This window comes from Rhincodon typus, chromosome 36 (genome assembly GCF_021869965.1).
Source record: "Rhincodon typus isolate 14 chromosome 36, sRhiTyp1.1, whole genome shotgun sequence".
Lineage (NCBI taxonomy): Eukaryota > Metazoa > Chordata > Chondrichthyes > Orectolobiformes > Rhincodontidae > Rhincodon > Rhincodon typus.
Window position 1 is genome coordinate 15,287,923 of NC_063367.1, and position 14,086 is coordinate 15,302,008.

A 14,086-nucleotide genomic window follows, 5' to 3' on the forward strand; every position below is an offset into this window, starting at 1 on the left:
GCATTTGGTCCAAATCCCTCTAAACCCTTCCTATTCATATACCCATCCAGATGCCTTTTAAATGTACCAGCCTGCACCACTTCCTCTGGCAGCTCATTCCATACACGCACCACTCTCTGTGCGAAAAAGTTGCCCCTTAGGTCTCTTTTATATCTTTCCCCTCTCACCTTAAACCTATGCCCTCTAGTTTTGGATGCTCCTACCCGAAGGAGAAGACCTTGTCTATTTGCCCTATCCATGCCCCTCGTGATTTTGTAAACCACTATCAGGCCACCCCTCAGCCTCCGACGCTCCAGGGAAAATAGCCCCAGCCTATTCAGCCTCTCCCTGTAGCTCAAACCCTCCAGTGCCCTTCTAACCCTGGGGCACTGAGGCTTGATGTTGCTCCCTTTGCTGCAATTGGCTGCACCCAGTGGGGGCAAGACCTGTGCTGACTTCATTGGCCTCAGTTGAGGGAGACACTCCCCACCACCGCCCTCCGCTCCTACCCCACCCACCCCCAGCCCAGGAGGTGGCACTGCCCCTTTTAAGACTGTGCATTGTTGGCTCAAGCTGGTCAATTTGTGCCGAGTCTTGTCGAGTTGAACCGTTCAGAGTTGCACAAGCGAAACACTGGCCTGGAATGTCGGTGCTTGCTGCCTGATTCACAGCCTGACCTTTCGGGGTCACCGCCTGTTTCGCATCACTGAGCCTTGGCCTCTACTCGGCTTCTTTTCTTACAGTCTCTAACCTGTTTAACAGGCAGGAGCTGCAACAGAGAGAGAAGAATGCGGCCGAGAAATGAGCAACGGGGGTGGAGGGAAATGGGAAAATGGGAATGAGAGAAGGGAAGTTTATAGCACCGGGAGAAAAATAACCCCACCTTCCAACAGTCCGTAATCCAAACCATAGAATCCCTACAGTGTGGAAACAGGCCCTTCGGCCCAACAAGTCTACACCAACCCTCAGAGCATCCCACCCACACACATCCCCCTATAATCCACCTAATCTACACATCCCTGAACACTGTGGTCAATTTAGCCTGGCCAATCTACCTAACCTGCACATCTTTGGACTGTGGGAGAAAATCCACGCAGACACGGGGAGAATGTGTAAACTCCACACATACAGTCGCCCGAGGCTGGAATTGAACCCGGGTCCCTGTGAGGCAGCAGTGCTAACCACTGAGCCACTGTGCTGCCCCACATCATCCCAGTTGATCCTCTACTTGCCTTGCTACGGGCTCATTTGTGCCATGTTTATTGGGAAGGTTTTAAAAAATAAATGTTCCTCACCTTCTCTGCCCCTGATCTCGATGCCCAGCTTAGCCTCGGGCACCGATTCCTGCCAGTTGTGCCTTCACAGGCCTCCCTGAGCAAATTCAAGCCAAGAGGGAGCCTCTTTCAATATCCAAGAGGCATCAATGAGGGACTCACCTTCTATAAGACCATAAGACATTGGAGGAGAAATTAGGCCGTTCGGTGTAGGTTTTCATTTTACAGAATGTGCTCACTGTAAAAGTTTACAGCTTTGAGTTTAGTTTCATTTTAATGGTGCGAATGGTAACGTATATGGAGAATGGTGCAAACGTCAGTGGCAAAGGAGGATTTGTAAGCACGTATCTTGCTACACCAACCCAAATTTATAGCATTTCACTTTATTCACGAGTCTGCTCCGCCATTCAGTCATGGTTGATAAGTTCCTCAACCCAATTCTCCCCATAACCCTTGACCCCCTTGATAATCAAGAACGTTTCTGTCTCAGTCTTAAACATACTCAGTGACCTGGCCTCCCCCAAAGCCCATCCACCATCTACAAGGCCACAAGTCAGGAGTGTGATGGAATACTCCCCTCTTGCCTGAATGAGTGCAGCTCCAGCAACGCTCAAGAAGCTTGACACCATCCAGGGACAAAGCTGCCCGCTTGATTGGCGCCACATCCTCAAGCACCCATTCCCTCCACCACCGACGCTCAGTTGTTGCAATGTGCGCTAATCTACAAACAAAAACCAAAATTGCTGGAGAAATTCAGCAGGTCTGGCAGCATCTATGAAGAAAAAAATCAGAGTTAACGTTTCAGGCCTGGTGACCCTTCCTCATGAACCTTCTGTTCAGAGATTATTGCCCATTTTGGGAGTGAGTGGGGGGTTTGAACTGGGCCTCGTGACCCAGAGATGGAGACACTAGCACTACACCACAAAAGGTAGTTATTATGCTGAGGGTTAAAGGGAAGAGTAGATATGTGGAGACAGAGCCCAGAACGAGGAAAGGAAAGGGATGCAGACAAAATGATTGTTGCTAATGAGCCAGGGAAGAAGAGAAGCTAAATTGGTGATAACCGGTACCATAAGGCTGCTCTCTCCAGAGAGAGACAACCGGTAATGTTTTCACCTGAGGGTCACCACGCCTCAGGTGAGAAGGAGAATCCCTTCATGGTAATCTCAGCCCGTGCAGGAATGGAGCCCACACTGTTGGCGTCCCTCACCAGCCGTCCAGCTAACTGAGCTAGAATAGTGAAGGATTGACAACCATAGCCATGGTTTTAATTTGGGTCCTGAATGCCAAATTGGGATGGGTGTAGCTTCGTGCCCTGAGATTTATTTGGACTATCGAGTCAAACGATGATGGGGCCACGGTAACATGTGGGGGGGTCGGAAGTAGTTACTCGTGTGTAGGTCTTTGCGAGCTCCGTCACTGGTCAAGATTGAGATGATGTGGTTTACAAAAGCTTTGACCATGCTGTGCTCTGGGTTGATGTAACAAAAGGCAAGAGCGGAGGTAGTGAGGTCTCCCTGCCAGGAAAGAAATGGCTAGAAGCAAGGCACAGGAATCAGAGGAAAGGAGCTCACAAGTTGGGTGGCTGCTATGGGTGTGCATTCAGCGATTAAAAGGGATGGGTGATGTTTGTTTGCTTTGGACAGGGTGTTGGAAACAGAGGAGAAGGTGTCATCACTAGCGGCAGCTCAGTCTGCCCACGCGCCGTGTTACCTTAAAGATCTCGATAGGGTTAACAGTCACAGAACTATTACAGTGCTGCAGGAGATCATTCAGCCCATCCTGCCGGTGCTAGCACATTAAGCGAGCAATTGCTATGAGTCAACCGTGAGATCGCAGTCTTTTCAATGACACCCTCAGGCTTTATTCTGATCTCGTACACATAAATTTCCGAAAGTAAAACAAAACTATTACCGAAAGTAAAATTGTGTCTTTGATGCAGGTATTTGTTCCACATCACAATTGTTGTTGATGGGGAGGTGATGGCCTAGTAGTGTTCTTTTATTCATTCATGGGATGAGTGTATCACTAGCTAGGCCAGCATTTATTGCCCATCCCTAATTGCCCAGGGGGCAGTTAAGAGTCAACCACATTGCTGTGTATCTGGAGTCACATGGAGGCCAGACCAGGTAAGGAAAGATCAGGTGGGTTTTTCCTGATAATCGACAATGGATTCATGGTCGTCATTAGATTATCCAGTGACCCAGCTCGTGACCTGGGTTCAAATCCCACTGCAGTGGATGGTGGGATTTGAATTCATGTTTTCTTAAAAAATAATAATAATTCTGGAATGGAGTCTGTTAGTGACTGTGAATCAAGGAGGTCCAGGCTAATGTTCAAATCCAGCCACACGGGATTTTAAAAACCGAAAGAACTGTGGATGCAGTAAATCAGGAACAAAGACAGAAGTTGCTGGAAAAGCTCAGCAGGTCTGGCAGCATCCATGGAGAAAAAAAATCAGAGTTAACGTTTCCGGTCCAGTGACTCTTCCTCAGAAGTGGATTTTAAGTTTGCTTAGTTTAAGTATGGAATTGAAAGTAAGTCACAATCATTAATTGTCAATTATTGGGAAAAACCCATCTGGTTCACTAATGTCCTTTAGGGAAGGAAACAACATCCTTACCTGGTCTGACCTATATGTGACTCCAGACCCACAGCAATGTGGTTGACTCTTAACTGCCCCCTGGGCAATTAGGGATTGGCAATAAATGCTGGCCTGGCCAGCGACACCCAGGTCCCATCAATGAGTAATAATTTAAAAAATCATTATCGAATAAATAAAAGTAAAGGAGGGAAGATTCAGAACAGAAGCAAATTATTGCAGATGCTAGAATCTGTACTGAAAACAAAAGATGCTGGAGATCACAGCAGGTCAGGCAGCATCCATGGAGAGAGAGAGAGCAACCTAATGTTTCGAGTCTAGAAGAGCTGAAGCGGAGTGTGGAGGGGTCAGCATTTATGCAATAGTGCAGCAGTGATTCACTTATGAATTTCTTACAAGTGTGTCTTAAACAGCTCTTGCAGTGTGAGATCTGGTTTATTGTATCAGCCCAAAGTACTGAGCATCAGAAACGCTCCGTGTCCATGAGCAGCAAAAAGGGCTTTTGCTAGAGCTATGTGCAATCGTCGATTAGTCCAGTTCAGTTTGTGTTGTAAACTTTGCAAGAAGCCCCTCCTTCAGGATGTTACAACTGTTCTTGTTCACTTCCCTCGTCACTCCCAGCTCCCCAAAAGAAAAGTGCCAGCTTGCAGCACTAGATATGACACCATGCACCCGACTGTGGATATTAAAAAGCCCTTTGCTGCCCATTCTCCGTTCAGCAGTTGTTAATGCTCCTCAAACATGGCCTTTCCTTCCCCTCTTGAGTTCTTGGGTTGCAGTCAACCCCTCCTATTCCACCCGTGTCCGCTCACCACCAGTAAAGCTCAGCAGAGCAAAATGCTCCCTCTTCCTTCCCCACTCCATTTCACGGCTCCGCAGCAAGCAGTCTCCTTGCACAAAGTGAAACATTTCGGGTCAATACTTCCAGATTTCACACACAATCATGTTGAAGCTGTACACCGCTTCAGTTATGCCACAGTTGGAGTACCGTGTGTAGTTCTGGTCACCGCGCTATGGGAAGGATGTGATTCGATTGGAGGGGGGTTGCAGAGGAGATTCACCAGGATGTTGCCTAGGACGAAGCATTTTAGAGAGGCTGGATAAGCTTGAGTTATTTTCTTTGGAGCAGAGAATGGTGAGGGGTTCCTGATAGCGGTGTAAAAAATTAAGAGGGGCAATTGAAGACAGCTTTTTCTCTCAGTTGAAGGATTGATAGCGGGGCGCATCATGTTTTAGTGAAAGGCAGCATCTTTAGAGGGGATTTGTGTTCACCCAGAGGGTGGTGGGGGTCTGAAATACACTGCCTGGGAGGGTAGTTGAGGCAGGAATCCTCACAAGTATTTGGATGAGCACTTGAACATTTCAAAGCTCTGGGCCTGGCGCGAGAAGGTGGGATTAGTGAGGGGCGTAGTGAATTTTTGATGGTACAAACTTAATGGACCTGTTATAAAGATGAAAGGGTTTAGAAAAGGTTTAGATGTTTGTCAGGGTTGGAGGGCTTGAGTTATAAGGAGAGGTTGAATAGGCTGGGGCTATTTTCCCTGGAGTGTCAGAGCTGAAGGGTGATCTTCTAGAAGTTTATAAAATCATGAGGGGCATGGATTGGTTGAATAGCCAAGGTCTTTTTACCAGATAGGGGAGTACAAAACTGGAGGACATAGGTTTGAGGTGAGAAGGGAAAGATTTAAAAGGGACCTGAGGGGCAACTTTTTCACACAGAGGGTGGTGCGTGTATGGAACAAGCTGCCAGGGGAAGTGATGGAGGAGGGTACAATTACAACATTTAAAAGGCATCTGGATGGGTATATGAATAGAAAGGGCTAAGAGGGATATTGGCCAAGTGCTGGCAAATAGACTAATTTAGGATAATTGATTGGCAGGAACAAGTTGGACCGAAGGGTCTTTTTTCATGCTGTACTACTGTATGATTCTATGACTCTAAGCACACCTTATGACAGATGGGACAACTGAGAGTTGGACAGTCTCAGTTTCAGTCCTCAGCTCAGAGATTTAAGCCTGAAGTCTAGAGTAATGCTCCAGTGTTGCAACAAGGCGTTGTTGTATTGTTAGAGATACCATATTCCAGGTGGAACATTAAATAAATAATTTCAGGCCGATGTAAAAGTTCCTTCGAAACCATTTTGAGAAGGATAGAGGGGGGCCTTCACATGCCCTGGCCAATAATTGTCCTGATGATAGCCACCATTAAAACAAATTGTCTACTCATTGCATTGCTGTATTTGGGAACTTCCTGGATGCCCATTTCCTGCTGTGTTTCTGATGTAGTGATTGAAATGACGTTGGCCAGGTGCCTCCATCGAGTATGAGTTCCCTGACTGGGTCTGTTGACCTGGTCCAATCAGGGAGCACTGGCTGACAGACATAAACAAGAGTCTCAGGGATTCTCCTCACTCTAGGGACTGGCTTGGAACTCATTGGTAAGTAATGGGTGACTTGGTGACAGTGTCCTCACATCAGTGCAGTTATTTCACAATGTAACTATATTTCAAAAGCACTTAAGTAGCTGCAAAGCACTTTGGAACACCTGAGGTTAGTGAAAGGCGTTATATAAATGCAATTCTTTTTTCCCCACAAGCATGGCGTTTTGTTTCCGAAACTTAGATACTTCTTCATTGTGGGAGAAAAGCACATGGATTTAAAGGAAGAACTTCGCTTATGTTTAATTCCAGTCATTCTGGACTTTTATTTAACATTTGAAGAAAACTCCATATTGGCTTTGATTTCCTCCCGGAGAAGAATTTGTTAGAAATGATGAACGCACAATTAAGACTTTTTCTGCTCCGAGAAACTGTAGACTGTTCTGCAGTCTGGGAAGTAATTTAATTTTCATCTTGCCTCGCATTTGCAATTGTATTGATTTTACTCTTAACTAAATGTAAATTTGAGTAATTTAGGAACATTGTACCCATTTTAGCAAAAAAACAATAATTGAATCAGAGCAGATTTTCCTCATTTAGCCTGACCATAATGACACTATTATATTTAAAAAGCTAATCTCCATTTCCTACTCTCTTTTGACTATTTTCCTTGCAGGGGCACTGATCCTGCACAATTTTGGTCAGCAATTTTGATGTGTTGCTGTCAGTGTATGTTACTGTACTATTTTATGTCAGTCACCAGCTTTGTAGGTTCAGTGGGTTCAGTTCCCTCTACCAGCTGAAGTTCACCATGAAAGTCTCATCTTCGTACCCTTTCCCCTTGCCTGAGGCATGGTGACCCTCGGTTTAAACTCATCGCTAGTCAACTCCCTCTCATTAGAGAGCAGCTGTATGGTCCTCTGGGACTAGAACAACTTTTTACTGTGGTATTCACTTCCTTAGATTATTTTTAATTCATTCACGAAACGGGGATATGTAGTCGACATTCATTTCCCATCCCCAATTGTCCAGAGGCTGTAGAATCATAGAATCCCTCCTGTATGGAAGCAGGCCATTTGGCCCATCGAGTCCACCACCAATCCTCCGAAGAGCATCCCACCCAGACCTACCCCCCCATTCCTGTAACCCTGCATTCCCCATGAATGATCCCCCCTCATCTGCACATCTTTGGACTGTGGGAGGAAACCAGAGCACCCAGAGGAAACCCACACAGACACGGGGAGAATGTGCACACTCCCCACAGACAGTCGCCCGAGATTGGAATCGAACCTGGGTTCCTGGCGCAGTGAGGCACAGTGCTAACCACTGAACCACCGTGCCTCCCATGGCTCAGTTAAGAGTCAACCACATTTGTGTGGGTCTGGAGTCACATGTTGGCCAGACCAGCTGAAGATGGCAGTTTCCTTCCCTAAAGGACATTAGTGAACCAGATGGGTTTTTCCAACAATTGGCAATTGTTCCCATTATTTTTAATTCCAGAATTTTATTGGATTCAAATTCCACCTTCTGCTGTGGTGGGATTCGATCCCAGGTGCCCAGAACATTGCCCAGGTCCTCTGGTTTAACTGTCCAGCAATAATACTACTGGGCCGTCGGCTCCCATCGAGCTGCCAACTGATCAAGGATATGGCCAGGATTGGAGGACTTGACCTACAAGGAGAGACTGAATAGGCTGGGGCTATTTTCCCTGGAGTATTGGAGGCTGAGTGGTAACCTTTTATAGAGGTTTATAAAATCATGATAGGCATGGATAGGGTGACTAGCCAAGGTCTTTTTCCCAGGGTAGGGGAGTCCAGAACTAGAGGGCACAGGTTTAAGGTGAAAGGAAAAAGATTTAAGAGGGACCTAAGGGTCAGCTTTTTCATGCAGAGGGTGGAGCATGTATTCAATGACTAGGATATCTGGTCGGCATGGATGAATTGGACCAAAGGGTCTGTTTCCTTGCTATACAGCTCTATCATTCCACTTTCAAGGAACTGTGAACCTGCACTGCAAGGTCTCTTTGTTCAGCAACATTCCCCAGACCCCTATCATTAAGTGTATAAATCCTACTCTGATTTGCCTTTCCAAAATACTCCTGCTCCTATCCTCTGTTTTCTAACAAAAAATCAGCCATAAAGACTTCACACTCCTCCCCCACAGATAGGTTACCTGTGAAACATGTTTGGCCCCCTTACCTCACCCACGCTGCAGCAGAGAGATTATTAAAAGAGAGTTTAATTCTTTACTGGCTATGATGGCTGGTCAACTGAACAACATGTCTTCAGGAGTGGCAGCAAAATTTCTGTGCGACAAGTTTAATTGTGTAACAGCCAAAATCTTATTGACCATTTCCGGATTTCTCTAAATTTCCAAGCAGCTGCTCACTGGGGTAGGGAAGTGACATTTAAAAAAAAAAATTAATTACTGTAACGTAGAAGGAGGGAAGGGAGGAGAAAAACATAATTGCTCAAAGCGGTTAACCTAAAATGAGATATCAAGACCAGAGGCGAAATGTAATTACTAACAGGCAACGTGAAACAGATGTGCAAGAAATTTGAGGGGCATTTTTGATCAAAGTTGTTTTGAAGTTGTAGAATCCTCACAGTGCAGAAAGAAGCCATTCGGCCATTGAGTCTGCTCCGACCCTCTGAGACACATCCCACCCAGACACCCACTCTATGTAATAGGTGTGGTTTTCATTCAAAAGAAACAGAGAATCGTAGAGATCCCACAGTGCAGCAAGAGGCCATTTGGCCTGCACTGACCCTCCATAGAGCATTCCAACCAACCCCTCCACCCCCCCCAATGCCTGTAACCACCCCCCCACCCGCCATTGTTAATGCACCTAGTCTGCACATCTCAGGATACTATGAGGCAATTTCCCACGGCCAATCCACCTAACCTGCTCATCTTTGGACTGTGGGAGGAAACCCACGCAGACACGGAGAACATGTAAACTCTACACAGACAGTATCCCGAGGGTGGAATCAAACCCAGGTCCCTGGCACAGGGAGGTAGCTGTGCTAACCACTGAGCCACCATCCTGGCCACAGGTGAGCCTGCAAAATGGCTAAATCAGACAAAATACCTCCTGGACCAACCCCTTCCCTGCTTCATTGTTGTTTTGGGCTTTTTAAAGTTTGAACATCTGATCTACTGACCCCTAATATTGGACGCTTAAAAATGTTTGGTCATGGTGTCACTACTTGCCTCCCTTCCATTTACTCAATTTCAATCAAACTTCATCGATATTCCTTTATTAATTCACCTTCCAAACTACAGCTTCTGGATGGAAGGTGATTTCAGCACATCCAAGAGAGCTTGAAGTCTTATACCTCACCTCAATCCTAGCCCAATTCAACTCCTCCGGATCCCAGATTCCAATTACATCCCCAATCCCCGATTCTAAATCCATTAAGTGCGTCAAGCAAAATGCATTCATAGATGTGACTAGGGGTAGCCTGGTGGCCCATGGATTAGCCATGGGAAATGCAGAGTTACAGGGATGCAGTGGGGTTGAATGTTCTTCAGAGGGTCAGTGTGGACTTGATGGGCTGAATGGTTTCTATCCGCATTTTTAGGGATTCTCTGATTCTATGTGTCTGCCAATCCTCGATTGGGTGACCTGGCAGTCTGGGGGTTGGGTTGGGTGAGTGGTTGGTGAGGACACAGTTCGGAGAGGGTCACTGCACGCCTGTAGGTCAAGAGTAACAGGTGTGACCTGGGTCCCCAAACGTACCGCCCATTAGACCTCTTCCCTTCCCTGATTCATGATCACACCAGTTTCCCCACTTAACCTTGGAAGCTGGTTGCAGGCCTGTAATTTTGAGAAGCCTTTGAAAATCCCTGACTTCATGCTCAGAAAAAGTGTGTTAAGAGCGCAATTGCTTCACTGTATGGCTTTGGATAGTTTTTAAACGAGGTTGTTGACCTGCTCGTCGAGCTGGCTTGTTTTTGTTCAGACATCGCCATGTGAGGTAACATCATCAGTGGAGCCTCCGATGAAGCGATGTTGTTCTACTCCACTTGGAATTTATACTGTCCGGTCCTTTATGGTGAGTACTGGCAATTCTGATTTTTGATCCGTATGGGTTTATATATGGGGTCCAAGTCTATGTTTGTTGATTGAAGTACAGGTGGAGAACCATGCCTCTAGGAATTCCCGTGTGTGTCTATGTTTGGCTGTGGTTCTCCACCTGTACTTCAATCAAGAAACGTAGAATTGGACCCCATATATAAACCCATACAGAACAAAACCAGAAATGACAGTACTCACTATAACGGACCAGACAATATAAATTTCAAGTGGAGTAGAATAACATCGCTTCATCAGAGGCCTCACTGATGCTGTTACCTAGCATGGTGACGAAATGTCTGAGCAAAAACAAGCCAGCTCGGTGAGCAAGTCAACAACGTCACCCACGACCCGAGCTACAGATCTTTGCCAAAACTTTAAAGTTTTTGAACTTCCTGTAACCCAAAGTATGATTTCTTAAGTAGTAGGTTCACAGATTTAAGATGTTTCTTGACTTGCCATGTTGGCAACAAAATGGGAGCAGAAAGAACCCCTGTTTATGTATTACACTCATTGTCATGTAATTTGCAATATTCTGAGCCAACCAGTTAATGATCTTTGAAGTCTTATCACTTTGGCAATCCTGTGAATTCAATCCCTACATTTTCCCTGTCCATGTTTTGCTTTCGATTGGTAACCCTTTTGAGGTGACTCCAGATATAACTTAATGATTGTGCAAATCATAAGGATAATCTTCACGTCTCGCCGAGTGTCGTTGTTGTGCATTCTGATTGGATGACTGTCATGTCTAAGGTTTTGCATCTAGATTTTCTGATTGGTCGACCCAAATGTTTTCCTCCCTAGATACAGCCTTCTGATTGGATGGCAAATGACCAATCAGAATCGGGGAAAAAAATTTCTCACCGAACAGGCAGTGTGCCAGGAACCCACATCCCTGGCACTATTAAACAGGTAAGGTCCTATTTCATTCAACGTCCAGTAGCTTTAGTTTCGGCTTGTAGTCAATCAGAACAGCACCGTCGCATTGCTACTGGGAGAGTAATCCAGCGTTCTGATACCTTGAGTTTGAATCCCAACAACCAGGGAGCTTAGGTTCACTTGATTAAAATACATTTGAAAATTGGTCACGATGACTGCAGGACTATGGTAAAGCCCAACTCTAGTTCATTAAAACTCAGAGCGTACTGGAGAAACTCAGCAGCTCTGGCAGCATCTGTGGGCAGAGAAACAGTGTTAGCGTTTCAAGTCCAGTGACTCCTCTTCAGAACTGAGTAAGATATATGAATAGTCCTTGGTTTTAACTGTGCTTCTTCTGTTTCTCTGATCTTATTTGAAGCCTCCACAATGTCAGCTGGTCACCTTCCTCCCCCTTCACCCCGTCAGCCGCCATCCTATCCTCTGCCAATCCTGCTCCGTTTAAGTCTCTCGCCGCTGTGTTTTTCCAACTGGTCTTTGGCTTTTCCCTTCATCCTGGCAGTCCTATCTCCATCACTGGCAATGCCACATTTGTCCCTCTCTCGCTTTCTCCAAACAACAACCATATCATTTCAGTCTCTCCTCAGCTACCTCCTTCGATACCCTCCCACCATAATTTTCATTGACACCCCCTCCACGATGTACCAACGTCGATCCAATCCCAATGGATTTAACAGTCCACCATTTTACTATGATTGATAGTGGTAATAGCTGCAGGAGATTTTCTTGCCCTGCCTCCTATTGAGAATCGAATGCTTATCTTCCCTTCTCGTCTTAAAGACTTGAGGCGGGCAGCATGGTGGCTCAGTGGTTAGCACTGCTGCCTCACAGCGCCAGGGACCCGGGTTTGATTCCAGCCTCAGGCGACTGTCTATGTGGAGTTTGCACATTCTCCCTGTGTCTGCGTGGGTTTCCTCCGGGTGCTCCGGTTTCCTCCCACAGTGCAAAGATGTGCAGGTTAGGTGGATTGGCCATGATGAATTGCCCATAGTGTTCAGGGATGTGTAGATTAGGTGGGTTATAGCAGGGTGGGTCTAGATGGGTTGCTCTGAGACTGGGTGTGGACTTGTTGGGCCGAAGGGCCTGTTTCCACACTGTAGGGATTCTAAGATAAACCTCTTCCAAGGGTCCTTGTCAGGTAGAAGTGCTAACCACTGAGCCACCAAGCCACCCCGTCCCCATAGAGGCAAGTATTTCATTTGTCTTCATAACCACTTGATCCACTTGTCCTGATACCTTAAGGGATCAGTGTGCGTGCCCACCAAGGTCCCACTGGTTATCATGTATTCCCTTGCCTTATTTGTCCTGATCTAACTGAAGTGAGCAAGATCCCGAATAGCCTTGACAAGGTAAATGTGAAAAGGATGTTTATTTTCGTGGGTCAGTCCAGAACTAGGGGATGCTGTTTGAAATTCGGGCTTGCCCTTTAAGAATTGAGATGGAGAGAATTTATTTTTTCTCTCACAGGCAGTTTGTACAACTTTGGGAATCTCTGCCTCAGAAGATTGTTAAATATGTTTTGGACCAGAGATTGAGAGTTTCCTGTTTGGCAAGGGAATCAAAGATTACCGGGAGTAGATGGGAATATGGAATTTGAAACACAAACAGTTTAGTCTTCATCTTATTAAATAGCGTGCAGGATCAAGGGCCTGAATGGTCCAGTAAACTCTTATTTTGTGTGTTTGTATGATTCTCAACTGCCCTCAGAAATGGTGAAGGAAGCCCCTCACTCAGGGGCAATTAGGGAGTAGCGAGAAATGCTGGCCCAGCCAATGATGCCCACATCCCATCGAAGAAGAAAAAAGGAAGTTGCATTCTCAGATTGCCTCGTGATAATAATTAAGTGTCATTGCCCTAATTATGGAACATAATAAGAAATGTGAACCATGTTAGCTCTGATTTTTGCATTCACCCACTTTGTGAAATTGTGACAAGTTTGAATTTGGAAGGACTCCATCTGGGAACGTGTTGGCATGCCATGAAGATTTGAATTGTCTCACACGCTACTGTTTTTGAAATGGGCAAAAATGCAGCCCACGCCCCGTTGATGATAATAATCAAAACACGCAGCAGAGAAATCAGATGGCCATATCATTCGGTAGTGTGCAGGAAATGGCTAACTAAACATTATCCAGGAAGTCTGTAAGAGTTTTGCACTGATAGGAAATGCTCAGCACAGCAAATTCCTGCATAATTACAGTCGTTCCATATGATGAAGGAACGAGAGCAAAGGATTGGGTGGCATGGTGTATCACTTGTGGGAACTCAGTTTCCTTTGTGACCTGCTCACTGTCTTATGTTTCAAACCAGCTGCTGAGGAACCAAAGCGAGATAAGTTTAGCCATCGGGAACTCAGGTTCCAGTCCATAACATGGAACAGCCCCCCACCCCCACCTTTCTTAATATCCATTCATCAAATCACGCCCTGAGGTCAATAGCATCCGCTAATTATAGAGGACAGTTCCAGAATTAGAGCAGTGACGCAGTGTTCGAGCTTGGTATTCACTTCAGCTCAATGCCAACTCTCCACTCATTCATTGAGAATCTTCATGGCCCAAGTCATCAGCCTTGATCGAGGCTGGGGCATCTAGCGTAGTCCCGAGGGAGTGCTGCACTGTCACTGTTGGAGTGCCATACGGATCGGGACTCTGCTGTCTTTCCGTTCATGGTCTGGCTTCACCCACAGGAATGGGGAGAGAAACCACACACACACACACAGACACACACACACACACACACACACACAGACATACACACACACGCTCACACACATACACACACACACACACACGCTCACACACACACACACACTCACACACATACACACACACGCTCACAC

At 46.0% G+C, this 14,086-nt stretch overlaps 1 protein-coding gene across 1 annotated transcript in view; it reads left to right on the forward strand.

The window, feature by feature from the left end:
- LOC109923948 (AT-rich interactive domain-containing protein 3B-like) overlaps positions 1–14,086 on the forward strand; it is a 218,920-nt gene that overhangs the window by 58,222 nt on the left and 146,612 nt on the right. The window contains exon 3 of the mRNA XM_048617042.1: positions 11,116–11,223. Within this exon, the coding sequence (XP_048472999.1) occupies positions 11,116–11,223 (108 nt within the window). The remainder of the gene's footprint in view (positions 1–11,115; positions 11,224–14,086) is intronic.